Source organism: Carassius gibelio, chromosome B13 (genome assembly GCF_023724105.1).
Source record: "Carassius gibelio isolate Cgi1373 ecotype wild population from Czech Republic chromosome B13, carGib1.2-hapl.c, whole genome shotgun sequence".
Taxonomy (NCBI): domain Eukaryota; kingdom Metazoa; phylum Chordata; class Actinopteri; order Cypriniformes; family Cyprinidae; genus Carassius; species Carassius gibelio.
Window position 1 is genome coordinate 12,434,289 of NC_068408.1, and position 26,403 is coordinate 12,460,691.

Genomic DNA, 26,403 nt, shown 5'->3' on the forward strand with positions numbered 1-26,403 from the left:
GGCTTTACCTTTTTACAGTTTTAGGGGTCAGTTTAGTCTTTTCTGACTAAGCCGAAGACTTTTTTTATTTTGTGAATGAATTATGATTATTAAAATACTCATACTATTAAATATAAAATAGCCCAAATTTAGAATGTCTCCTTATGTATATTATATAGATAGTTCTAAATGTAATGGTTTATTAAAATCGTTTTGTCTGGTACAATTTACAGTCTCTCCAAATGGTGACAAATTAAGGACAAATTAAAATAATACATTTTTATATCATAAGTCAATCTATATTAATAAACGAATTTTCCTCTTGTGATTTTCTGAAGCATCACAAATTATTTGGTTTGCCATTAAATTTAGTGGCTCTATGAAAGAACAGACTTTTTGCACGTCTTGAGAAAATTGACGTCACGAACGCATGAATGAAGGCACGAGTTTGTTTATCTGGCAGAGACGCACACGCGCTTACAAGCAAATAGAAAGCGACTCTTTTTAATCTGTGCGTAGTAATTTTATTATGCATTTCTTTATGTATCTTTCACCCCACTACATTCGTCATACAGTTTTAACATACATTCTCCGTTTTTAGAACTGACCCCGAAATTTCAATACGTTAATGCAGTAGTTTCAATGGTGAAAAAAACGTTGGTCATCGGTGACCACTCCCACCTTTTAAGACCCGCACATTTTGATTGGTCTTTGGATACACCCACTACCGCGTTTAAGCCCGATAGCGCCATAGATATGTATGTATAGATATGAACTTTTCTATGGCTAGCACCGCCTCCCCTCCGACATTCCGCGAGATTTCATTGGATGCCATTGGTCGTAATTTGCATACGCGACCGGATTGGTCAAAACGACCGTCCGTCATCAGGCATCTGTACTCACAGCAGTTCACATAGAGCGTGCTGGTGTGTCATCGTGGTGCAGAGAGGCAACGATACGCGGTGAGTAATGCCGGCCTTGTTGCTTGATGTCAGGACTGCTAAAGAGAGGATGAAGGCGGACGCGGATTCCCTCTGACCGTGGCATCCTACATGCATTGACTAAACTCTGCCCATTGTCAACATGGCAGAGCAATGGACAGCAGTGCCCACTTCTAATATGGCGGCGCTGAACCGGGCTAGATCATTGACTGTTATGTTCTTAATTGTCAGCAGTTGTCTGATCAGTAGCGCTGATGGCAAAGACGCGCCGGAAGAGACTGTCATCATTGGCCTCCGGCTCGAGGACACCGACGAGGTGTCGTTTATGGACAGAGGCTTTTTGCGCGTCAGCGAGCGCTCTCGTGTCAGGTTAAGGGTCTATGGGCAAAACATCAACAACGAGACGTGGTCCAAACTCGCCTTTACGGAACACAGCATCGGCAGCGCACCCGCGGAGAGCACGAGCCCCGGAGACGCACCTGCCTCGCATCCCTGCGGCATCCGATCCTCCGATATCATCATCCTTCCCAACGTGGAGGTAAACAGAAAGACATCTGGTATTATTGAAATCGAGGTGAAGCCTCTGCGAAAAACTGAGAAGAGCAAAGTGTATTACCTGTGCATCGCCACCGCCACACCTGGCGCGCAGGACTCGTGGTCCGAGAGCACCTGGGTCTATCACGAGGGACAGGACACTAAAGTGATCGTGGTGGAGGAGAAGAAGTTCCTGCTGCCTTTCTGGCTGCAGGTGATTTTTATTGCCATGATGTTGTGTTTGTCCGGCATGTTCAGCGGGCTGAATCTGGGACTGATGGCGTTGGATCCCATGGAGCTCCGGATCGTCCAGAACTGCGGGACTGAGAAGGAGAAGAATTACGCGAAGAAGATCGAGCCAGTCCGAAGCCAAGGAAACTACCTTCTGTGCTCTTTGCTCCTGGGAAATGTCTTGGTCAATACCACTTTGACTATCTTGCTCGATGACATCGCAGGATCAGGGCTGATCGCTATAGTGGTGTCCACTATTGGGATCGTGATCTTTGGGGAAATCGTGCCACAAGCCATCTGCTCCAGGCATGGGCTCGCCGTGGGTGCAAACACTATCCTCCTGACTAAATTCTTTATGATCCTCACTTTCCCTGCATCATATCCCGTCAGTAAACTCCTGGACCACGTGCTGGGGCAGGAGATCGGCACTGTGTACAACAGGGAGAAGCTTCTGGAGATGCTCAGGGTGACAGATCCGTATAATGACCTGGTGAAAGAGGAGCTCAACATCATCCAGGGTGCTCTGGAGCTCAGGACTAAAACTGTGGAGGATGTCATGACGCCTTTGCGGGACTGCTTCATGATTGCCGCTGATGCCATCCTGGACTTCAGCACCATGTCTGAGATCATGGAGAGCGGCTACACGCGAATACCTGTGTATGAGGGCGAGAAATGTCATATTGTAGACTTGCTGTTTGTCAAGGACTTGGCCTTTGTGGATCCAGATGACTGCACGCCGTTGAAAACCATCACCAAGTTCTACAGCCACCCTCTGCATTTTGTCTTCAATGATACAAAGCTGGATGCCATGCTCGAGGAGTTTAAAAAAGGTAAGTTGTATAATACAGTGCATTGTTTTTTTTTTTTTTAAAGCTGCACCTTCCATTGTTGAGGAATTCAGCTATATAATAATAAAAGTATATGCTTGGACTTAAAAAAAAAACCAAAGTTATATACAGTTGCGTTGTTGAATAATTCACCTTGAATTGGATAAGAGGTGTGAGTATAAGAGGTGAGTATAAAAGGGTAAAATTATAGATAATGTTCTTGCTTTTTGAGTAATATAATGGTTATAATAAAAGTATATCTTCATCATGTCTAAATGTTAGTTTCAACAGCATTTTCAAACTTTCAGTAACCCCATGAAGTTAGAAAGTTACAGTCGCTAGCAAGCACTTCACTTTCTCCTGATGAGGAAACCATAGCGTTACCATTTATCACATTTCGCTTAAATAAAGCAATAAAGCATTTCAAAATAATTTTCATGTTATTTATAAATGACAAATTTCTAACTGCTTCACTAATTCTCTGTTTAAACAAATGATCTATTTAGCATGCTATACTGTGGTATAGTTAATATTTAGCTAATTAAAGTTTTTTTTTAAATCCTTGCAGAGAACATTTTCCCCCGTGGCTTTGGGGGTCATTGGGTCAGTAAATATTTTAAGTAAAGCTCTAACATACAAAACAGACTCCATTAATATTCCATTACTATTAATAATATTATTAGATGTAATATAAGATGTTTTAATGGTACCTGTTGATGGTCTCTTCTCTCTGAGGGTTCAATGAAGACAATTCAAGAAAACTGTATTAAACTTCACCATCAGTCTCTGGCTCAGATATAACATTGATCTCTGGAGCAGAGTTCAGGAAAAGACAATATCCACTAATAACATAAGTTTTTATTTTGCAAAATTACATCCCATAAAGCTGTGTTTTGTCATTGCTGTTTATGGAATAATTTCTTCAACAGGCCTCGAGTAATCATTCTGGTGCCCTGAGCAATCAGAACATGACGTCTGAGCCAGTGATTATTTTATAACAGAAATACCAAACAACAACATGAGTGGGTTAAGTTATGCCATTTCTTTCTTTAAGAATACAGCTGTAACATATGTATTTAAATGGTTAAATGATATAGTTTAAGTTAAAGTGCGTCTTAATCAGTTTAGTAGTGAGTTGTTTCAAAGTAGAAGCCAGTTTGGGTTGAAGTATTCCGCGTTTGACGGTCATTTACAAACACGCTGTCATCCAGTTGCGGACGAAGACCATAGTAGGACTGTGGCTCAACATTCCACAAATTGTGGCTGAACAGGAAATGGACTTAACCAGATTTGGCCAACAATTGAGGTATGTGTAGTATAGTGTCAAGCTTGAGTCCATCAACAAAGCCTGTCTTAGAAGCCCCCACATCTCCTATGTAAAGGACTCCATATCACCATCATAAGCCTTTCTCTCCCTGTCTTTGTTGTGACTCAGCATACTTTCAAACTGTGTTTACTCAACACAAAAGTAGTGATATGCTGTTACGGCGAAAGCATGTTGTCACCTGATGTGTCAAAGGTCAAGTGACCATTAAGCCGCTGGTCTCTGATGGGTCTACATATATCTGTTTATTATCTATAACCTTATTCAAGGTTCCTCTTGGATTTTATGCATCTGTACTGTTTGTTTAACTTTTATTTTCAGGTTATTTATTTCTGGCTGTTGTAACATTTTGTGCATAGCTAATTATTTTTACGTTTATTTTATTATCTTTATTGCTCGATTTCAGGTTGTTCTTTATGTAAGCAGCTTTCATGGTGGCTTTTTACTCTTGGCTTTTCTAGTTTTATAAAACGACTCTTCACAGGAATGAGAGGTATTTGCATTCAAAATGTTGTGGAGTTGTAATGCTTAATCCTGTAAGCAGGGTCAGGAATTCACAGGGTCAATTGATGTTGATGTTGACAAAATAAACTCTTAAATGTCATAAATCGTGTCTTAAACAAATGAAGCCACTTGTTTCCAGTAAAAACACTTTTAAGAATTATGCATTATTGTTAGTTAAAAGCTGAGCAGTAAACTGACACGGGATAAAAGAGGGAAAGGTCCGGATCTAAATTATAACTATATTTATACATTTGTATACATTATTTCACAAAAGTTATTTTATAAAGTATATTACATTATGAATAATATACACTGCTGCTCAAAAGTTAGAGGTTACTAAGATTTCTTTTTTAAGAAATTACTACTGTTATTCAGCAAGGATGTATTAAACTGATCAAAAGTGACTGTGAAGTCCGCTATTTCAAATAAATTCTGTTCAATTGAACTTTCTTTTCATCAAAGAACCCCCCCCCCCCCCCCCAAAAAAAAATAGATTTTTAAGTTATTAATCAATATTTAATTTAATTTAGTTTCTATTCAGTTTTTCTTTCAAAAATATTCAACTACAAATATCCTATTATATTAGCACATATATTAATGTTAATAATATAGGTTGTTATCAGTGTTGGGTAAGTTACTTTCAAAAAGTAATTATTTACTATTACCTATTAACGTTTTCTAGCTATAGATAAAGTTATACATTTTTTAACATTCTAATTTAAGTAAAGACGTTTATGAGCACTGAAGTGTTCAGTATTTTGGGAAGCTCTAATATCTTGACATGTGACTATAATGTAAGTGAGATATAATTTGTAATTGAATATAAGCTAATGTTAATTATATTTTGTGTTAGAATTAACTGTGCATGCACTATTGTACAGTTTATGATGCTGTTAGTTATAGGCCTGCCACAGGGGAAAAGAACTGGGGGTGAATTTACTGCACTGACATTTCCATTTCCGGGGTGAAATATTTAGTCTTTTCCTTGGGAACCTAAAGTCATTTTACTTTTTTAAAAAGTGCTATATAAAAAGGCCCGTCAGCCTTGATAAGTGCCTGCAACATTTGTAAGATGTTCCAGTAAAGCATCACAGACGTGCCACCCACAGTCTCATCGACTATTTTTAGGGATGTTCCATTATGGAAAATATCGAAGGAAAAACCTCATTCCATAAATAAGGTGGGAATGTACAAAATGTGTCTTTTGTGTGTTGTCTAGAAACCATGTGTTCCGTTCACTTGATCTCAAATGTTTAATATAGGGACTTTCTAGAAAGCATTGCATCAGTCCATCTTGAGTTTTAATTTCCCTTAAAAGAATGCTTTATGCTCGACAGCCGTGTCTTGAGCATAGAAAGGAAGTGTCTCATTCTTACATGCCAGAGGTCTTATTTTTATGCCTTTGGAAGTGTGGGAGAATTGTACGCTCTGGATATAGATCATATGTTTATTTTTGATTTTAAAAAATGCATTAATTCTGAACACAAGTGCATCAGATCTCGACATGTGAAAAAACACTTACACTTCAAAATATCTTCTCAAAGTGGTCAAAATTAAACAGTCTCAGACTTTTTATTAATTGCTGTTAAAACCTCTGTGACACTGTTTGTTCAATTCTTGGGAACTCAAAACAATGGGGCTCTACTTCTCTAGATTGTTTGTATATAGGACCATTTATTGAATCATTTATTGTGTTTTATTTGGTTCATGTGTTGAGGTGTGACTGTCTAAATCTCTTAAGATCAGATAGATCAGGGGTGAGAAATGTGGGCGGCCTGGACAGTGAGATAGAGGGAGTTTTTTATTTACATAATAATCTTATGATTTTAAGTCATGCTGGTTTTAAATGAAAACAAACTTCTATTTCCTCATGCCGGTATGGGTGCTTACTGAATCCAGCAGGCATGAAATAGGCCTGCACGTCCCTTTGACCAAGCAGAGGGGAAAGAAAGATTGGTCAGTCATTAACTGGGGTCTCTCTGCCGCCCAGTAGTTTTTTTTAAAGAAACCGCTTCTTTTTTGCTACTGTATACTGGTATTTCTGGAAAAGTTTTATACGGACACACTACATAATGGATTGCTACACTTCCACGCCGGTGAGAGCATTGCCCAAGTGGAATGGAAACTTCATTTCAGATCTAATATTAGCTCTGGCTCCGGAAAATTCCTTTTAAATGATCACTAGCTGAGAAACAGGAAAATAATTTTCTTTAGCGTTTTGGTTGACAGTGCTGGGCAGGAATTTTTTAAGCAGCTTATCAAAGAGGTCCTGGGAAAACAGATGTGGAACCATGAGAGATTTGCTAAGAAAACGTGATGGATCATTGTCTGACTGTTTCTAAGAACCTTATGTTTGAACAGTCACAACTTTCAAATAATAACTCTCTCGGGGTTCTTAGTAAGCAAGTGTGACATATTTTTATCATAAACCAGCAGAACTGTAATTCTGTGGGGTTGAGTGCATTCATGGTTGTTTAGGGTACAGGGGGACCACCATGTCCAAAATGATCTTGATACCTCATAAACTTCTCGTGTAACTGTATTTGGTTTTTGCCGTGGCAGGTAAATCCCATCTGGCCATTGTCCAAAGAGTGAATAACGAAGGAGAGGGAGACCCATTCTATGAGGTTCTGGGCATTGTCACGCTGGAAGACGTCATTGAGGAAATCATCAAATCTGAGATTCTTGATGAGACTGACCTTTACAGTGAGTATCATTTGCATTTACATGTCTGGCACATGCTATTATCCAACCATATGAGTTTATTCTATTCTGTTCAACCTATATGTTCTTATATTTTTCCAAAATATTTAATACATACAGTGACTTGAATGCACTTCTTCTAAGATAAGCAAGTTTTAAATTTAATTCTTTATATATATATATATATATATATATATATATATATATATATATATATATATATATATATATATATATATATATATATATATATATATATATATATATATATATATATATATATATATATATATATATATATATAATATATTACACTCAATTTATTTTTATTTATTTTATTAAGGGGGTCATAAAGATGTCAAGACCTTTAAAAATATCAGAAAATAGTTTCACCTAATATCTATTACATTATAATTTTATTAAAAATACTTTACATTGATTTATTTTTGTACATTTTATTTATTTTTTTAATTATTATTATTTTTTAAGATGTATACCCTTGCATGCATTCAAGGTGTTTCAGTTGATTGTGAAGCCACATAATGTATTATTTAGATGCATTAAATTGAAACTTTTCTTAAAAATAGAATTACAAAATGTAAAAAAAACATATTAATCAAAATTAATAGAAAGACTACCTAATCCGAGAACCTGGATTTTAACCTTGATTTCAAAGAAAGATTTTCTTTCTTTAATGCAATGTAAGTAAAACCATCTAACCATGTCATCTTGTTTTTCCCAAATGAAAGCTGACAACAAGACGAAAAAGAGGATAGCACACAGAGAGAGGAAACAGGACTTCTCCGCTTTCAAACCCACAGATAATGAATTGAGCGTGAAAATATCACCACAGCTTCTTCTGGCCGCGCTGCGTTTCCTGGAAACTGGTACTGATGTCCAGCATGTAACTACATGTGTCTCTGTTTTTTATTATGAACGCAATCACAAACTTTTAAAGCATTCTTAACCCCATGTTTTTTTTTTTATTCTCTCTACCAGAGGTGGAGTCATTCAGTACAGCTCAAATGTCAGAGAAAATCCTCCTGCGCTTGCTGAAACATCCTAACGTCATCCAGGAGCTCAAATATGATGACAAGAACAAGAAAATGTCAGAGCACTACCTCTTTCACCGCAACAAGCCTGTGGACTACTTCATCCTCATCTTGCAGGTATGAATTCTGATTGAAAAGTCACAAAGGATTGTGAGGTTCACACGATTGAAAATCTCCAAGCTCTTTTCCAAAACCTAGAGAGTTGCCTACCTAGACAGCATGTGATCGCAAAAGCTGTTGCAGAGGGTTTGGTCCTTATTTTGAACAAATTTAATTCCAACACTTTCCTAGTTTTCTCTCAAATACTTGTAACTGTTGGCTCACAGGGGAAGGTGGAGGTTGAAGCTGGAAAGGAGGGGATGAAGTTTGAAGCTGGTGCCTTCTCTTATTATGGAGTGCTGGCTTTAACCTCTTCACCAGGTCTGAACGATGGATTTTCTCACTACTTGCACACACACTCCTAAATGTCAGGATTTTTTATGAAAATAACTGTTGATTTTATGAAATGTACAATATTTGGTCATGAAAGAAAGCACCTCATCTCTGAAGTTTTTACACTCTTTCATATGGTTGATTTCTTCTTTTTTTTTTTTTTTTACCAAATCATGCATGATGTTATTTATTACACATGCTTCTGACTCTTTTTTAATCAATCACATTATGTAAATGCACGCTATGCAAATGATTACACTTTTGATTCTTGATGGAATTCGGTGTCAATCATATTTTCTTCCCCATGATTTCCCTTTGGTCTTTCCCTTGTTTTCCCTTAATTTTTCCCACCCTTCCTCTTGCTCTCCAGTTCCTCTCTCCTTGTCTCGAACCTTTGTGGTGAGCAGGGCAGAATCGCTGGCAGGATCTCCAGGTACCGCACTCGTTTCTCCATCGCTTTTCATTCCTTTCACTGAATCCTCTCTTTCACATTAGAATTGGAAGACTGGAAAAGTGCTTCAAGAGTTTTCCCTGTTACAAACTAACTGTCAGTGGTCTGATAATGGTCATGGGAGCCTATAAGCATTGATCCGATCAATTTATTAACTGTTTTCAAAATTTATAATAATAAGAAATGTTTCTTGAGCACCAAATCAGCATATTATAATAATTTCTAAAGGATCATGTAAAACCGAACACTGGAGTAATTGCTGCTGAAAATGAGTTGTCACAAGAATAAATTATAATAATATTTCACAATATTACTGTTTATTTTCTTTTTTTTATCTGATACATGCAGCCTTGGTGACTTCTTTCAAAAACAATAATCTTACCGACCTAAACGTTTTTAATGCTACTGTACATACCATTTGTTTTTTGGTTAAAAAATGCTCATATGAAGCAAATTGGTTGTGTATATTTTTCTAAATTCAAAAAAAATCCACAAGGTTAGATATCTGACCCTGGGATTATATACATTCCAGTCTAATGACTGTTGGACTGCTTCCCCACAGACACCCTTTGAACGGTTTCTTTAAGAAGTGGAGAACCTAATCTTATTTTGATTAAAAACTGTTAGCGTGTGAGTTATTAAGCAGATGTTTTTATCTTAATTATGTCACTTTCTGGCGAGGTTTGTAAATGTGTAAAAAGGGAATGGATTATATCCATTGTTTTATCAGCAAAACAAAAGTTAGTGCCAAAAGAATGTTAGAAGTTGTTTGTTAAAGGTTGTTTTTCCTTATTAATGTTCATTAGTTGGCTACGTAAGCAAATCCTGACTGGATTTCTAGTCATATTAAATGGCTGCTACATCCCAATTTGGATTGTAAATAAATTAAGCTTAACTTTTGTGACTAAACACACAAAAGAATTCAGCAGCAAGGTTCATGAGAAGAGACAGGGCATCCAAAATGAATGGAAAAATGTATGGAACATCAGACAAGAATCTTTGGTTTCGTTTGTTTACATCACAGCAACACCAGCAGTTGACCACTGACCTGCATGTGACCCTTTATTTGCTATACAGAAAATAAGTCACCTCCACGAGCGTTCGGACTCAACCACTCGGACTCCCTGAACAGGAGTGACCGGATGGAGGCGGTCACCCCCACACTGGGCAGCAGCAACAACCAGCTCAACTCCTTCCTGCAGGTCTACATGCCAGACTTCTCCGTGAGAGCCGCCTCTGACCTGCTCTACATCAAGGTCTGAACGCTGCTGAGGATTTATATTGCACTTCTGAACTCATGGAATTGCTGACAGTCGTGTTAAAATTGAAAATCATATTATATTTTCACATTAATCAGAAGCTCTGTTTTAATTGAGGGCAACATGCAGTTTGCATGTTATCGTTTAGTGTAGAGGATTTGAAACCTTTTGATGCCCAAATATGATGATCCTACTTCCTGAAATTTAAAGACGGCTATATTTATCTGAATTAATCTCACATACTGCGGGATAACATTAAACATAATATTTTACAGTGTAATATACATTTGCAAAATAAATAACTGTCCTTTTATATTGTCTTTGCACTAGAACAGAGAGTTTGGGTTTGTAAGGTGATGAAAAGCTAATAACCAATTAAATCTTAAAAATAAATAAGTACCTTTTAAAATAAAAACGATCAAAATAAAACACTTAAAAAAAGGAAATATTGTATTAGTGGACTTGCAGATCTTGTGACAATTAACTGACATCAGAGAACCTGTGAACATGTCGTTTTGTAATATATATTATATGTACTTCAAGTAAATATTACACATGAGAAGGGTTTGGTTCGGGAAAACTTGTACTAGAGTTAAGAAAATTATTAAAATGTTTTCTGGAAATTATTTACTTGGTATTAGCAAATGGAATATTTCTGAACAAATGTCACAAGTACCTAGGAACAGATTTAGCTTTTATTTCTTACTGTTAAAAATCAGATATGTCAATAGAATCCCCAAAATTATATGAATATAAAAAAATATATATTATTCTCTCTATTTTTTTCTTAACACGTTAACTTACACAACCCATTAGAAAATACAAAAAAGTCTAAAGAAATAACTTGCAGTCATGAATTAGTGGCTATATTGTTCAGCGCTTTTGAAATACACTTGGCTTTAAAAAATCTAAATCTGAAAACATCAATGTGAATTTCCATGAGGCTTCTATTCAAAGCATCTTTAAATGATATAAAAATACAACCGCATGTGATTAATCACAGATATTAGCAGTACCACATTACAAAAAGCCCAAAATACATAACTATGTCTCGTAAATTCTCCTTCTCTCTCTGTCAGGTGACCCGCCAGCAATATCAGAACGCCCTGATGGCGTCTCGCATGGACAAGACGCCTCAGTCCACAGACAGTGAGTTCACCAAGATCGAGCTGACCTTCACAGAGCATCAGGATGGACCGCTGGACGAGTCAGCAACTCTTTTGACCACCAACTCATACAAACCCAACTACACCGGTCACAACGACGGGGCAATTTAACCGCCCTCAGCGAAGAGAGATGGCAAAAGAGCGCAAACGGCTCCCGTTAGCCTCTCCCTTGCCACGTACTGAACGAGAGGCCTTCCTGTGGGCAGCTTCACTTCCTCTCATCACGGTCGATTTCAAAGGGGAACATTCACAAAACTACAATGTGAAGGGCCGCATATCTCACTATGCATGCACTAATGACCTTAACATCTTTTGTGTGCAGCGAATCAGTTAGGGACCACCACATCATTCTCACTCGCTCATTCGATCGAGGACAGACACTCTTGAAATACACACTTTCACTTAGAAGGAGCCAGGTGACGACACGCACCACACCCCGACCAGACACGATACCAGAAGGACAAAGAAATGCCGGTGCCTTTAGACAGCGTGCGGTTACTGTCAACAAAGGAGGCCTTCAAGGGCCCGGGCCACGTGGAGCTCTCCAAAATCTTCCATTCGACCCAGGAAGACTGAGCAGATGAGATCTCAGCATTCGGGAGGCTTGTAAACATGGAGATCAATATCCCCAAGCCCTTTGAGAAAAGCCAGAATACATCTCAGCCCACGACCAAAGACATTTGGCATAATTTGTTACAAAAAAAAAAAACAGCAGCCTCAGACATTACACGCATAAGCAGGCGAAAGAAAGGGCGTATCTGGACTGTGCCAAATAACACCGACAACGATTTTAGCGATTTCTTCTGCCCAGGTTAATCCACGTCACGCGCAGGTGTTTGCAGTACAAAGAAATCAAATGTGTTTACATATGAGGGCCTTTTTCATTCATATATATATATATACAGAGAGAGAGATTTTTTTTTACGTCAGCCCTGATTGTGCTGAGGTACAGCGTCACCTATTTTAAGGTGAATAGAGTATACGTCTCATGATTGGTTCCATTTTTACGTACGTCGGACCACTCTTAACTAACGATACGTTTTTGATTTTCAGTGCTTTTACTGTAACCACCTAACTCTTCATTTTTAAAAGAAACGTTTTGTATGTCACAACTACCTTTCTTAAGATAGTTGCTAGCTGCGTTTAGGACCTCAAAGACACTATTTCAGGAACTTACACTCTAGCTTATATCTCATCTTCAGATTCTGCTATTGCTCTTTTATCTTATTTGTATTATTATTATTATTATTATTATTATTATTATTATTATTTTTAGAAAATCTATTCATGTAAAACTCAATGTCACGGGATTGTAAAAGAGGTACTTGATGATTCACTGAATTTAAAACAGGCGAAAAAGGAAAATACTTAGGCATTAATGTATTTATTTGGTTTAGGATTATATTAACGCTCTTGATATAAAGGGGAATGAATCTCTGGCTGATGGTTTTCACCGCTGACCGTTTTTTTATTTTATTTTATTTTTTATCAGAACCTCCTCAGACGCTTCTGTCAGATGCGTAAAGCCGCCGGATATCAGGATATTCACGTCTCGAGTGTTTATGTAGCAACCTCTCAGTGCAATAGTGTAACAGCTATGCAGGGACAATCGTGACCAACTAATGTGCTCGCAGATAGGACAAAATATCCAAAAGTGAACTAGTAAGAATTTAATTTAATGAGACTGAGAGGTAGAGTAAGTCTGTTAGACTAACACAACTACTGTTAAGGTGCTTGAGATGGGAAATAGTGATTGTTGAACACTAACAAATGCTTCGGTCAGCATTCCTGTTCTTCTGTTACATCGACCGCTTATTCCATTTTTTCCACACAGTGTTTATTTCACTTAAAGTATTTGGTGATGTCCTACGGATCAGATCAGTGTTTTTACGTTGGATCGCCTGCCTTAGATAAGAGGAAACGTCTTCAGAAATGTGGTGCTCTAACATGCGGTTTGAGTCGGTCATACACTGCTGCTATTTTCAGTCTTGAATGTGTAAAGAGATACTGTACAGTCATAAATCAGAGAGTACTATTATATGCTTACATACTATAAAACAGACAATGCTATATCAGATTTAAATATTCATATATATATATATAATGCAGATGGAAATTGCTTTAATAAAACTGTTTGACAACTTTGTTTGCCTGCATATTTATTTATTTATTGAATATTTCTAATAAGACTGATCAGATGGTGACAGATGAAACACTGGTTTTAACCAGAAAATTGATTCAAAAATAATATTGTATTTTTTTACTCTTGAATATATTGCCTATGATTTTTTAAAAGAGAAAAGTAATAGATTTTAATTGGCCTAAACCGTTTTGAATGAATGATCAACTCTTTATGTTGGGAAATGTAGGGGTCAATTTGACCCATTTACATTTTTGTATTATTTGAAATCCTGGTTAACCCAATTATTTTTTTTTATTTTTATGTGACTTTCTTTTTTTTCACGTAATGTAATGAAAATGCCTGCAAAGCGTTGAAAACTTTAATGTTGAGGAATGCATGTACAGAATTTGAGGTCCTTTAGGTTACATACAGGTGCATCTTAATAAATTAGAATGTCGTGGAAAAGTTAATTTCAGTAATTCAACTCAAATTGTGAAACTTGTGTATTAAATAAATTCAGTGCACACAGACTGGAGTAGTTTAAGTCTTTGGTTCTTTTAATTGTGATGATTTTGGCTCACATTTAACAAAATATGCACCTGTGTATGGATTTGGCAGATGCTTTTATCAGAAGAATTTAATCAGTTCGTGCATGTTCAGTTTTCTGGCAATCAAACCCATGATCTTGAAATATATTTCTGCTTGATATTGACAGCTGTTTGGGGGATTATTTCATTCCAAGATCTTTTTTTTTACGTTTTGGTAAACTACTGAAAGGCTTGAGAGATAGCCTAATTTCTACCTGCCTAATGTTTATATACACTATAATGTGTCTTTGTGTGTATACATTACAAGCTACAAATATTATATATTTAAATCAGTTTTAAAGTTTTAATTACATTTTTATTCCTGAAATCAATCATTTTGCTGAGATCAGTATAATTTTTTTTTTTTTTTTGCATCAAAAGTATCCCAATCTTACTAAAAGTATTTGAACAACACAGTGACGATTTGGTCCAGATCATAACCAACATTGGATTTAACTGATTTTACAGCCCTTTTTTGTTTTGAAAACCCCATTTTCAAGATTTGATCCAATATAATAGTCGAAATCAAATAGGATTATTTTTTGAACAACTGGCCTCCAGGGGCTCCACAGAGCTCTAGTAATCCAGATTTGGTCATCTGAAAAAGTGTGCATCTGGATCATTGTGATGTATGAACAAGGATTGCATGATCCTGGACAGCAAAACATGGGATTTCCAAATCTAATTAAGATTTTTTTCTTTTTTTTAAAACAAATGTCCCTTAAAGTTATAATTCCCAGGTTTTAAGCAAAATACAATAGTTAGTGACCACAATTTTTCCACGTGGGTTTTGGAGGATGCAAAGACAGCTATTGCTGAATGACCACAAGGGGGTGCTGCATGACAACTTTATTCTCTTTATACGCAACAAAGCCAAAGCACTGAAAACCAATCCTGTGTAACGAAAACATCAAAACAAAAAAAAATATTTCGGATTTATTCCTACATTAAAACTCCTCCCACATTGTCTGTCATAACCGTTTGAGATACAGTAACGCACAACATAACAGTATAAGGAAACCATTTTAAAAATGGATTCACAAGCTTTGGGCTCAAACAGAATCAAACAAATCCAGAGTTTTAAACAAAAAGTACAGATGAATCATGCCACACCCCCATATACAGCAGATCTTACCTGAATGAGAAAGCCTCAAAATAAACGGAGGGGTGTTTGATTCGGTTAAAGCACTATATCACTGTCACAAAATAAATCATCTTCAACAGCATCTGTGAATTTAAACGAAGGCCACTAATAACAAATTACATCCGCAAGATGATATCAACTCCAGTCCAAAATCAACAGCACTGTTCAAAATAAACCAATACAGTATACATGTGTGCAAATGGTATGGTATGGACTTCCAAAGCATCATGGACCCATCAAAAAAATTCCCTTTTTGATTTAAAATGATAACAAAAGACAAAACCACTTCTGTTGCTGAACAGAGCACCATGTCAGTCAAAAGCAAAGTTTCAGGATCTGGACTGTTACTGTATGAAGTACAAATGTTCACTATGACAGAGCGTGATTCATAGACGAGCTTCCTTTTGGTCCAATGTCACCCACAAGGCTTTGTGTCAAACATTCAGACAAGCTCAGCCTCGATCTTAAATCACAGCCAACTGCCAAAAACTAACCGTTATGCTAAAATAAAACAAAGATTCGTTTACAATATCTGGCTGCATTAACTTTTATATCAGTGGATATAAAAATAGTAAATAATGAATCTAAGCTCTAGATTCAAGGTCTAATATTAACACAGTGATCATGGCAAGTGCATAAGAATTACAGTATCAGTATCTAGTAACCTGAAACCCTGCGACTCACTCTGCATAAAATAGCAACAGTTGCATGTGTTCCATTTTTCACCCAATAACATGACAGCATTTTGCATTCGAGTTTTAAAATGAAGATGGCAATGTTACAGCACTTAACAGGCAGCCAGATACCGAGCAAGCTGCATTGTTGGTGTGACATTTCCCAGCATGCAACACGGCTCTTATCTAAATTTTGAAGGCTTTTTGGAGACACAGAATAAGTATTCATGCATTTTCTTCAAGCTTAAGTCGGTGTCGTACCTTGTAACTCATTTGTTCCCTCAATGTCATGCAAATAACGGATTCTGTAATTCAGTTTAAACGGGGATCTTTTCTCCGTTGACACTTCCATGTAAACACCATTCAAAAATAAGAAGCTAGAACTATCAAAACCCAGTTGTAGCTTCATACTCTCATCAGACCATTACTCCTAAAATACGTTATACACTTTGCAACAAATAAACATCCTCTCTTTTATCTCTATAAAATATATGGCTGAGTGTGAAGGCAAGGATTATACTTATTTAAACAGCAGACACACATCTCTAAAAACCCAAAACAGTTAGCAGCAATGCCACAGGTTTATTCTTCCTCCTCCTCCTCCTCATCGTCATCCTCATCGTGGCAGTGCGTGATCTCTTGTGGCGTCTGGGGGAAGAGGTGTGGCGGATTGATCTCACTTATGGAGCGGGTCAGCTGGTGTCTCTTGCACTCGTGGTCTCTGAAGTCGATGGAGTGGCGGTTGCGTGTGGCCATGGGCGACTCCATGTCATGGATGTCCACGTGAGTGTGCTCCACCGTGGACTCGTGAGGCATCTGAATGTACAGAAGGAAACAGGTTACTGAAGTGACTTTTATGATTAATGCATCAACTGTAGACAGTGTGTTTGTTGAGCTTACCTGGACATGGGCGGCTCTGAACATGTAGCTGAAAGGATAGTACAGGAGATTGATGAAGGATGCAGCGTATAGGTCAGCATAGCGCATCACTTGAGAGGCAAAGAGAGTCTGACGAGAACCGCTGCGGAACAGACTTCCCATCATCCCATAGCACATGTCCATGTCATGGGTCACTTTCTGAGAAAAGCAAAAATACAGAAACAGCGCACAACTGAGTTTGAAAGAAGTGATGGGAAAATAAGTGTACATTAAAATCAATAAAAATGACATTATATGGTTACAAAAGATAAATATATGCTGTTTTGGTTTTTTTTAGCTGCACTGAAACTTCAATTTGGACCTTAAACCAGTGGGAAATCCTGGAATCTTTTCCTCAAAAACCTTAATTCCTTTTTGACTGAAGAAAGAGAGACTTGAACAACTTGGATGACATGGGGGTAAGTAAATTAAATTTTACTTTACCGTGTCTTCACTGACAATATTCTCAGTACACAGTGCACTGCTTTCCTATGCATCAAGAAATATACCTTAATCCTCCTCTGAATAGAACTGATATCAGGTCTCTCATTGCTGCTGCTGTCCAAATGCCTGTAGACAAAAGAAAGAAAGGATGGAGAAAATGGCAGGACAAAAAGAGAGATGTGGGTTGAGATCAGTGTTGAATGAGTTCAAGTAATAGAAGACGTGAACCATCAGTCTTGAAATAGAAAGGAATGTGCGTTTCTTTATCTGCATGTCAAATGGCTGCAGACAGCAGGGAGGAAGCGACGTGTTCTCCTCTGGGTAAACGAGTGCTTGACTCACTGGATGGCAGTGGAGCAAACATCGGAGCAGAAGTTCACGGATGATACCTACTTGTAGAGCTCTGATAGGAACACGTCCAGACCCTGTAGTTCCTCAAACAGTGCTGCAAAAAAAGAGAACACAGTGAACTGTCCTGTGAACTGAGCATAATGTGTGTCTGCAGGCTGCATGCATCGTTTCTATTTTAGTATAAGTGAGATTTTTTAATATACATATTTTAAATGAGTTTTTATTTTTGTTTTAAATTTAGTTTTAAGCAGTTCAACCAAAAAAACAAAAATTTGCTTATAATTCACTAACCCTCGGGCCATCCAAGATGTAGAACAATTAGATGGATTCGTTGTGGATTATTGTGATGTTTTTAACAGTTAGAACTCTCATTTTGACGGCACCCATTCACTTCAGAGGATCCTTTGATGAGAAAGTAATGTATTATGTTAAATATATCCAAATCTTTTGCAATTAAGAAATAAACTACATCTTGGTAGGCCTGAAAGTGAAAATATTTCCAGCAAATGTTCATTTTTGGAGTGGACTATTCTTTAAAGTTTAAGTAATATTATTAATATTTTTTCAGGTTTTTTTATGTATATATAGTTTTTATTCATTGTTATTTCAATTTTAGTTCAACTAAATGAAAATGAGAAATGTAGTTTTGTCAACTGGCTGAATTAATAAAAAAATGGTTTTGCTGGTTTTATTTCAAGTAATGAGCATGAACTATTATAACCCTGTCACAGACTCACTGCTCTTGTCGGTCCACACATGCAGCTCCTGAGCCAGCTCAGGAATCACCAGGAACGTTCTCCAGCCCTGACGCTTCTTAGACTTCAGGATGTCTCCAAAGATGTGGTCACCGATGTACAAGATGTCCTTTCCTTTCGCTCCCAGCAGGTCACAAACTATGTCTGAGGAACCTGGGGAGAAGAAAGAATATTCAATCAGGCATTTTAGACCAGAATAAAAAAAAAAAAAAAAAGGACAACATTTATTTTTATCTTACCACCGGAATACACTATGCCATGCTGCAAGGGACCTGTATATGTTCCAATCTTTAGTCTCCCAGTGGTCTACAGAACAAAAATATGGCTAAATCAATGAGTGTCACATTAAACTACTCATGTGAGTCTAGCTGATCTTACCATGTCCACCTGTCTCAGGACTGTGCCCTCTCCGAAGAACACTGGCTTCCTGGCGTCCACCAGAATAAGGTCAAAGTAGGACTGCCAGGGCCGATGAGGCGTACCAGCCTGTCATAAAAAAAAAAAACAACAGATTCAGTCTGTCACTGTCTTTGTGTATACAATAAAACGAGTTCTTACATGTCCCCTGATACTCCCTGGCTTTCTGTTCATACCCACTTTCTCAAAATAATTTATTAGAACACTTTTTAATGAAAACTATAATATTACAGACATCATAACTGGAGTGTTCTTTTACACAGTGCAGCTTGTTGCTTGTTTTCCACACAAATTATATCCTCCGTCACAAGACATTTTCATTGGGGATCCGAGACAAATGAAAACAACTTAGTACTACTGTTATGCTGATGAACAACAATACTGAAGATTACTTACTTTTGGACCATGTGGAAAATCAAACAAGTATGTCATAATTTTCTAAAAGAAAAAAGGAGAGGAAATGACATCTTACATTTGTTTCTAATGAAAATCCAACAGATTTTGTCAGATAATGTCTGTAATAACTCACATCTGTGTATTTGCAGTCACTGTTGGTAACAAGGAACACTTTGGCAACTTCATTCATTCGGCTTAGCAGCAATGGTAGTTTGGCCTAGATCAAGACAGAAACACAAAAATGATGTCTGTGAACTTTAAACTGCAATTCATTATGAATAAACATGCAAAATGAAATAAGGTAACAAAAACACTGATCAGCAAGAAGCTGTTCAATAATCCGGTTTACTTACATCCTTCACCACATATTTCTCCAGGTTTTCAACCGTTTTCTCTTTTAGTGAGCCCTGAAATGTCACACAGAAGCAGTTACCCATAGTGTGAAATCTATATTAAGTCAAGAACTGCTGTTTCTTTTGGCACTTAAAACTAGCCTTCACCTTGAAATGGACCCAATCCACAGCATCTCTGACATCCTGAAACATGCTCTTGAAAGACATGAAAAGATCTCCATCTTTAAAGCCACTCTCACAACTGTGGAGGCAAAAATGTAAAGGTCATCATACAGACCAGAGGAGCTACTGAAGTGTTCAATGAGGGCGCAAAAACAAACCTTCTATATCTGGGGCAACTAGTGAAGAAGTCAACCAGGCAGGCAAAGAGATATGTCTCTAATAAAGCACAAAAATAAACAGTGTTAACTTAAACATGGACTATGAATTCTACATATTCTTTTGGATTTTGATATTAGCTGATATAAGATTTTAACCTGGGAGGTTGAAAAGTGTGTTGAGGATGTAGAATCGCTCAGTATCTCCACGCTGAATGAACTTGTTTGGGTACAGCTCTCTTATTTCTGGACTACAGTTGACATAAAAAAAACATAATGACATTTTCTGGAGGTGTGACTAACCCCATAACATCTGCATAAAATGATAAGTGACACTATTTACTTCTTTAATGCATCATTTTGTATTATTGGTAATGATTCACCAGTGCATGATTTTCCAAATAATAAAAAAAGTGAAAAAAGTGAATTTTACTAGCATAAAAATTCAACAAACATATATATATTTTTACAGCAGAAGAATGAATGCACAACGTGATGACTATCCAGGACATCAGTTGCTCTGACATTATGAGTGCAGACTTACCCACGCAGGAAGCTAAAACCATGAGCGCACACAAGGATGTTTCCATACCCATCTACTTTCAGCAGGTTTCCATACATTGTATCAAACACCAAGCCTCTGAGAGATGTACAGAATTTATGTGAATCCAAACATGAAGTAAAAATACAGTTTGAAAAGCATGTTAGAAAATGATCTTTCAAATCACCTTGTGGGAAAAGCAGGGTCATAGACAAAGTTTAGCAGCTCTTGTGGGTAACCAATGGAAACCAGTCTTTCCACAGTCAGATCGAAGCCAAGAGATTCATACTCCGGAGACTTATACACTATTAACAGAGAAGAAAACAAAGTGATGAAAATCATGCTATCATATACACTACTGTACAAAAGTTTAGGGTCTGTAAATATTTTGTATGTTTTTGAAAGAATTCAACACGGCTGCACTTATTTGATCAAAAGTAAAAACATTAAAATGATCAAATATTATCAGAATTTAAAAGAACTTTCTATTTGAATATATTTGAAGATTTAATTCTGTGATGGAAAAGCTGAATTTTCAGCAGCTATTACTCCAGCTTTGTGGAAACCACGATACATTTTTTTTTTACTGTTCGTTTCTTTCAATAACAAAATCTTACTGCCCGAAAACTGTGGCTTCTTGTGCAAGAGCTAACCTTCTCAAGGAGCCTAATAAACCAGTACTTCATTTTCTATAGAAGCAAAAAGGTTTAAGTGAAATGTTTTAAGAACTTCTTAGGCAAAACATCTGTATTAATGTGTTGCATGTTGCAAGAAACCCCTTTGGACCGCAAAAACAAAATGAGCCAGATCAGCTGAATGAACATTTCCCCAAAGAAAGAGAGGAAGGAGGACCACTTTAGCCAAATATTTACTGACCAGCATGGTCTTATTAGCATAAAAGTTCAACTAAATAGAGTCAGAATTGTTGTGCATTCTTCACTTCTGCTGAAATACTTGCCAAAGTCAGCACATTCACTGCTATGCAATTAGAAGGGAGTTACACAACATTGATCTAGCAGACTAAGCAGCTCATACTTGGTGTTAATATTAGCCTGTGTGCCGGCAAAAGAATGTAAAACCTTATCCTGTGAAGATTAGCACTTGTTTATTATCACAGATCCATAAACAGGAAGATGACCAATCAAAAGGACAACATATTATTTCATAGATGTCAGTGCACCCATTAATCTTGTTTAGAGCTTTGCGTGCAAGAAATCATGTGCCTGACATGAGCCAGCTGAAGTCAGGGCTGCTATTTACAGAGCCATGACACGACCAAATACATGAGACCAAGGATTACCTTACAGGATCATGTTATGGTGTTAACCATTTCGCAATGTTTTACAATTCTATTGAACTTACTTTATAAATGACACTAGCATCATGCAGACCTCATGTTTCAGATGCAGCACATACTTCATCTTACCTGCTAGAGTGTAGTCCATATCAAAGCCAAAGCATTTTATCTTCTCCATTGCCAAACTTCTATTGACAAAAACTCTGCAGAGATAGAAACAGTCCATTTAATACAAATGCCATTGTTATTTAATATTCTCTCAGTTGCAAACCGTGTTAAATTCAGGAGACTGTATTATTCCATTGCCTTGAGCACAACCCGTGAGCTGTTCAGCTCTAAAGGAGTTTATGTTAGTGTAGATAATGAATTACAGTGATGTATTGTGACCTGTGAAAGCAATAAATCAGAATTTATACATTTGGTTAAATTATATCTATTCCTATTTCGGCCAAAAGCAGCAAAGTATGAGGTGGAGCAAATGGCATGGTAATATTCCAGATAAATCAAGTTTTTTGTGTGTGGTAATGTTGACTGACACTGTTTCAGGACAAAAACAGAATGGTAAATAAAATACATTTTTAAAAATCAGGAAAACAACTTCATAGTCTGTCTTCATGTGCTGAACACATCTCCTTTACAAACCTGAAAAACATGTTTTTCGGATTTTCTGAAAACAATGACACCACCCATCTGGTTAACATGTACTGATACATGAAAAATAATAGCAGTATATGAACAGTTATTTTTAATAAACCAAAATATGCACTTTAATACAAATTACAGTTAAGAGATTAAGCTTGCTTCGTAATAGTTCGTATTTTTAAGTTTACATCAAGTATATGTTATTGTCTTCCAGATGGTTTAAACTGTGCTATGGTCAGTTATTTTCTTAATATATATTTAAATTCACCTGATGCTAGAACAGCTTTATTCAACTATACATTTGCGGTAAGACACTAAATATGTAGCAAGGTACAAATGAGCTGTTAAATGATGTGTTAAGAGCATGAAGGAAGGAGATATAGCTAGGGGAAGGGAGAATGAAGGAATGATAACACAGCTTCAAACCCCATCACAGGTCTCCCTATGGACACCTGCATACAGTCACAGCACAATGCAAAAGCATTGATGGTTTCGTTCAACTTGTATTTTTAGTGCTGTGCCGCGATTAGAACATTTGAGAAAAATAAAAAATAGATGATCAGTCAGCACTGCAGGTCAACAACAAAACTTTGGCATACCTCATAGAAGGATGACAGTGGGCCAGTTCCTGTGGTAAGCTTTGTAATAAAGGAATACATGGACTGTTTGTTATATCAGTAAACACTGGCTAATGCCACTTCATGATGAACGGTGTCCAGTATGCTGCTTATGAATGACATTCCAGGTCTTCTTACCATTGGATTCACTTTTGGATTGATTTTGGAAATATTGCACTTTGTGACTGCCATGATGGTTTTCTTCAGAAAACTTTTAAGTCAACACATTTATAGCATAGTCTACATGTAAATAATGATTGCTCTTATGAAAGGACAGTTTGCCACGACAAACAGCATTTTAGGAACTTGCAAGTATTATGCTGACATGCCAAATTTACCTGCCAAATGGCTTAAATAAACATAGCCTACTAAAACATGGGATATTAGAATCATTATATCAATATTTAAAAGTTGGGCACAGTTGTTTGATTAAGCAAAAAGATTACAATACACAACTTCAGATTAAATCACATGCATGCTGACATGCTTTCAACAATGAAGCTGACAGATTTTGACAGACAACCAGACATATAAACAGGTGCATCCACAGAACAACACAATGGCATGGCAAGAGTTAAACATGCTACTCACCATATTACATTTTAAATCAAATAAAAACTGCAAGTCTACAATTTCTTTTTTAGACTTTAAGTTATTTTTTTCTTTGTACTCAAAAGCGTTATGTGCACATACATTTTAAATATCTCAATGAAGTCAGGTCTTCATTATTGACCATACTCTCAACTGGAGTGGAGAATCGGTCATTTAAGGTCATTTAACTATTGCTACAAGAAAAATATATTTTGTCTTGTTTAAATGTAGGTATATGACAATGGATTTGTTTTCAAGTTATTAAAATAGTACACAATCTGATTTAACTAGTATAACGGCAATGGCCTTCACAGCTATAAAAAAAAGCATTAGTGAAATGTATCAGTACCTGTGATGCACCTCTCTTCTGTATTTCTTCATGGATAAACCATCCATGTTGGCAGGAAGGTCTGCATAATTCTGCAGCCGATCACTCCAAGAGGTTGTCATCTTTAACTGATATAAGTCTGAGAAAGAAAGCAACAATTAAAAAGAAGACTCTGTTCTAAAATGCAGTGCAGCTGGACATCAGAAGACGACGGTGAAATTGAATATACAGAGCACTGGTTTAGTTTCTCAGATGTTAACTTTCCACCACATTTAATTGTTGCACAATAGTCCTGCAGGTGACATGCAAACCTTAAAAATAAAAGACCAGACACATTCTAAATATTCCACACTATGCTACACTTATAATAATCATGTTAAGTCAGTGTAACAGTATTTACTGAAGATAAAACTACAGAAAGCTGCCTGAAAGCAACGTCTTTCAGATGAGACTTAAACCGAGGTCCTGACTCTTTGTGGTCATTAAAAATCCCAGGATGTCCTTTGAAAAAGAGTAGGGTTGTAACCCCGTCATCCTGGCCATATCGCCCATTGGCCTGTGACCATCATGGCCTCCTAACTATCCCTATATTATTTATTATTATTTATTTACAAAATATCAGGTTTATGGTACATCTTTAAATAACCTCAAGGAACTAGTTTCCAACTTTAAAACTGAAGGACAGTTCACGGAAGACACACAATATTTCGAAACAATGTATTTATTATTATTTCTCAAGTACCATTATAGATGTGTTTTCTCATTCTCTACAACAGTGGTTTTAACTCAATCCCTGGAGGGCTGAAGGTCTGCGGAGTTTGGTTCCAAATCACACCTGCTTGGAGGTTTCTGGTGATCCTGAAGACCTTGATGAGCTGGATCAGGTGTGTCTGATTAGGGTTGAGGCGAAACTGCAGAGCTGTGGCCCTCCAGGAATTGAGTTTGAGACCAGTACTCTACTGAGTTTGGCTGTTTCATTTACGTAAAGGCCATGTTAAGTTTCCACGTTGTGCCTTAGAAACTGTAAATATGTATTAATAGTATATCAAGGCATACATTCGAACAGATGTTTCTTCTTGGTCATACAGTTCCGTGATGGTAAAGTTAGCACCGGAGCTAACGTTAACTAACATTCTTTTAGTTTTGATCAAACGGAAAGTAATGCACAAGACGGGGGAAATTGCTTTACCGCTCATATACACAGTTATTCTACAACATTGTAATGACATAACTACTGCTTCTTGAAACGCGTTATATCTCCGCTCAGTCTCAGTAGGCTACTTACCTCACCTCCTTCAATGACCAACGACTGCTGTTCTGCGCTACTGCATACTGCGCATGCGCGAACCATTCAGCAACTAGATCAAAGCAACATTAAACCTAATTTAAATACAATCTATATGAATGCTTAAACGCTGATAGTGTGTGGAAGTAATGTCATATAACAGATTACATAATATAATCTGGAAAGAGTCATGAATCTAAAAAGCCACACAGAACAACTACAGTAAAAAAATATTAGGACTAATGTTATTTCCTATTTATTTTATTTAATGTCTGTTGACAGTGACATAAATACAATTACTGTAAAATTATGTGTTTGTATTCCATCAGTAATGCGTAGCTAGTGAACAGACATGGAAGATAAATATCGCCATCTATTGGTCATCAACTTCAGACTGCGTTAAGAGCATTTTATATCAGAACTAAAAAAAACACAAATAGCTAAATACATTTTGATAAACCAATGAAACAAATAATTCTTCCTTGTTTAGAAGTAGACATTTTGGGTAAACATGATGTTTTCTCGTGAAAAACGATTCTTAAAAATGACTGGAAATGATATTGTACATAGCCTACTCTAAGAATATTTTAGCCTATATATTTTAACCCTACTGGCAATATATATATTCCAAACTGAATGTCAGAATGGGAAAGGAAGGTGATTTAAGCCATTTTGAGCTTGGCATGGTTGTTGGTGCCAGACGGGCCGGTCTAAGTATTTCACAATCTGATCAGTTACTGGGATTTTCACGCACAACCATTTCTAGGGTTTACAAAGAATGGTTTGAAAGGGGCGAATATGCATTGTTGATGCTAGAGGTCAGAGGAGAATAGGGCCGACTGATTCAAGCTGATAGAAGAGCAACTTTGACTGAAATAACCACTCGTTGTATGCAGCAAAGCATTTGTGAAGCCACAACACTCACAACCTTGAGGCGGATGGGCTACAACAGCAGAAGACCCCACCGGGTACCACTCATCTCCACTACAAATAGGAAAAAGAGGCTACAATTTGCACAAGCTCACCAAAATTGTACAATTGAAGACTAGAGTCAGAATTTGGCAGAGTCAGAATTTGGCGTAAACCGAATGAGAACATTGATCAATCATGCCTTGTTACCCCTGTGCAGGCTGGTGGTGGTGGTGTAATGGTGTAATGTTTTCTTGGCACTCTTTAGGCCCCTTAGTGCCAGTTGGGCATCGTTTAAATGCCACGGCCTAC

The 26,403-nt window shown here is 37.0% G+C and overlaps 2 protein-coding genes across 7 annotated transcripts; one reads left to right on the forward strand and one right to left on the reverse strand.

Annotated features, from left to right (window-relative positions):
* The first annotated feature begins 848 nt into the window (after positions 1-848).
* Positions 849-14,055, forward strand: LOC127970077 (metal transporter CNNM2). Of its 2 annotated transcripts, XM_052572310.1 has the most exons (8): positions 849-2,515; positions 6,903-7,046; positions 7,793-7,930; positions 8,043-8,212; positions 8,422-8,515; positions 8,898-8,960; positions 10,056-10,234; positions 11,317-14,055. In XM_052572310.1, exons 1-8 carry the CDS (start codon positions 1,063-1,065, stop codon positions 11,512-11,514), a joined length of 2,439 nt encoding a protein of 812 aa, XP_052428270.1. In that variant the 5' UTR covers positions 849-1,062; the 3' UTR covers positions 11,515-14,055. The 2 variants fall into 2 exon arrangements, with proteins under 2 accessions (XP_052428270.1, XP_052428271.1); XM_052572311.1 differs by lacking the exon at positions 8,898-8,960.
* An 891-nt stretch (positions 14,056-14,946) lies between these two features.
* On the reverse strand, positions 14,947-25,242 carry LOC127970078 (cytosolic purine 5'-nucleotidase). Of its 5 annotated transcripts, none has more exons than XM_052572314.1 (19): positions 25,183-25,242; positions 23,919-24,036; positions 22,961-22,999; positions 21,849-21,922; positions 20,610-20,727; positions 20,426-20,521; positions 20,041-20,132; positions 19,885-19,942; positions 19,712-19,805; positions 19,565-19,618; positions 19,345-19,428; positions 19,212-19,253; positions 18,777-18,884; positions 18,638-18,704; positions 18,381-18,551; positions 17,686-17,737; positions 17,358-17,418; positions 16,831-17,007; positions 14,947-16,746 (listed from the first exon to the last, which is right to left on the reverse strand). In XM_052572314.1, the coding sequence occupies exons 2-19, from the start codon at positions 24,017-24,019 to the stop codon at positions 16,513-16,515; spliced, it is 1,722 nt and encodes a 573-aa protein (XP_052428274.1). In that variant the 5' UTR covers positions 24,020-24,036; positions 25,183-25,242; the 3' UTR covers positions 14,947-16,512. The 5 variants fall into 5 exon arrangements, with proteins under 5 accessions (XP_052428274.1, XP_052428272.1, XP_052428276.1 ...); XM_052572312.1 differs by lacking the exon at positions 25,183-25,242 and adding an exon at positions 24,640-24,676; XM_052572316.1 differs by lacking the exon at positions 22,961-22,999.
* Positions 25,243-26,403: the final 1,161 nt, after the last annotated feature.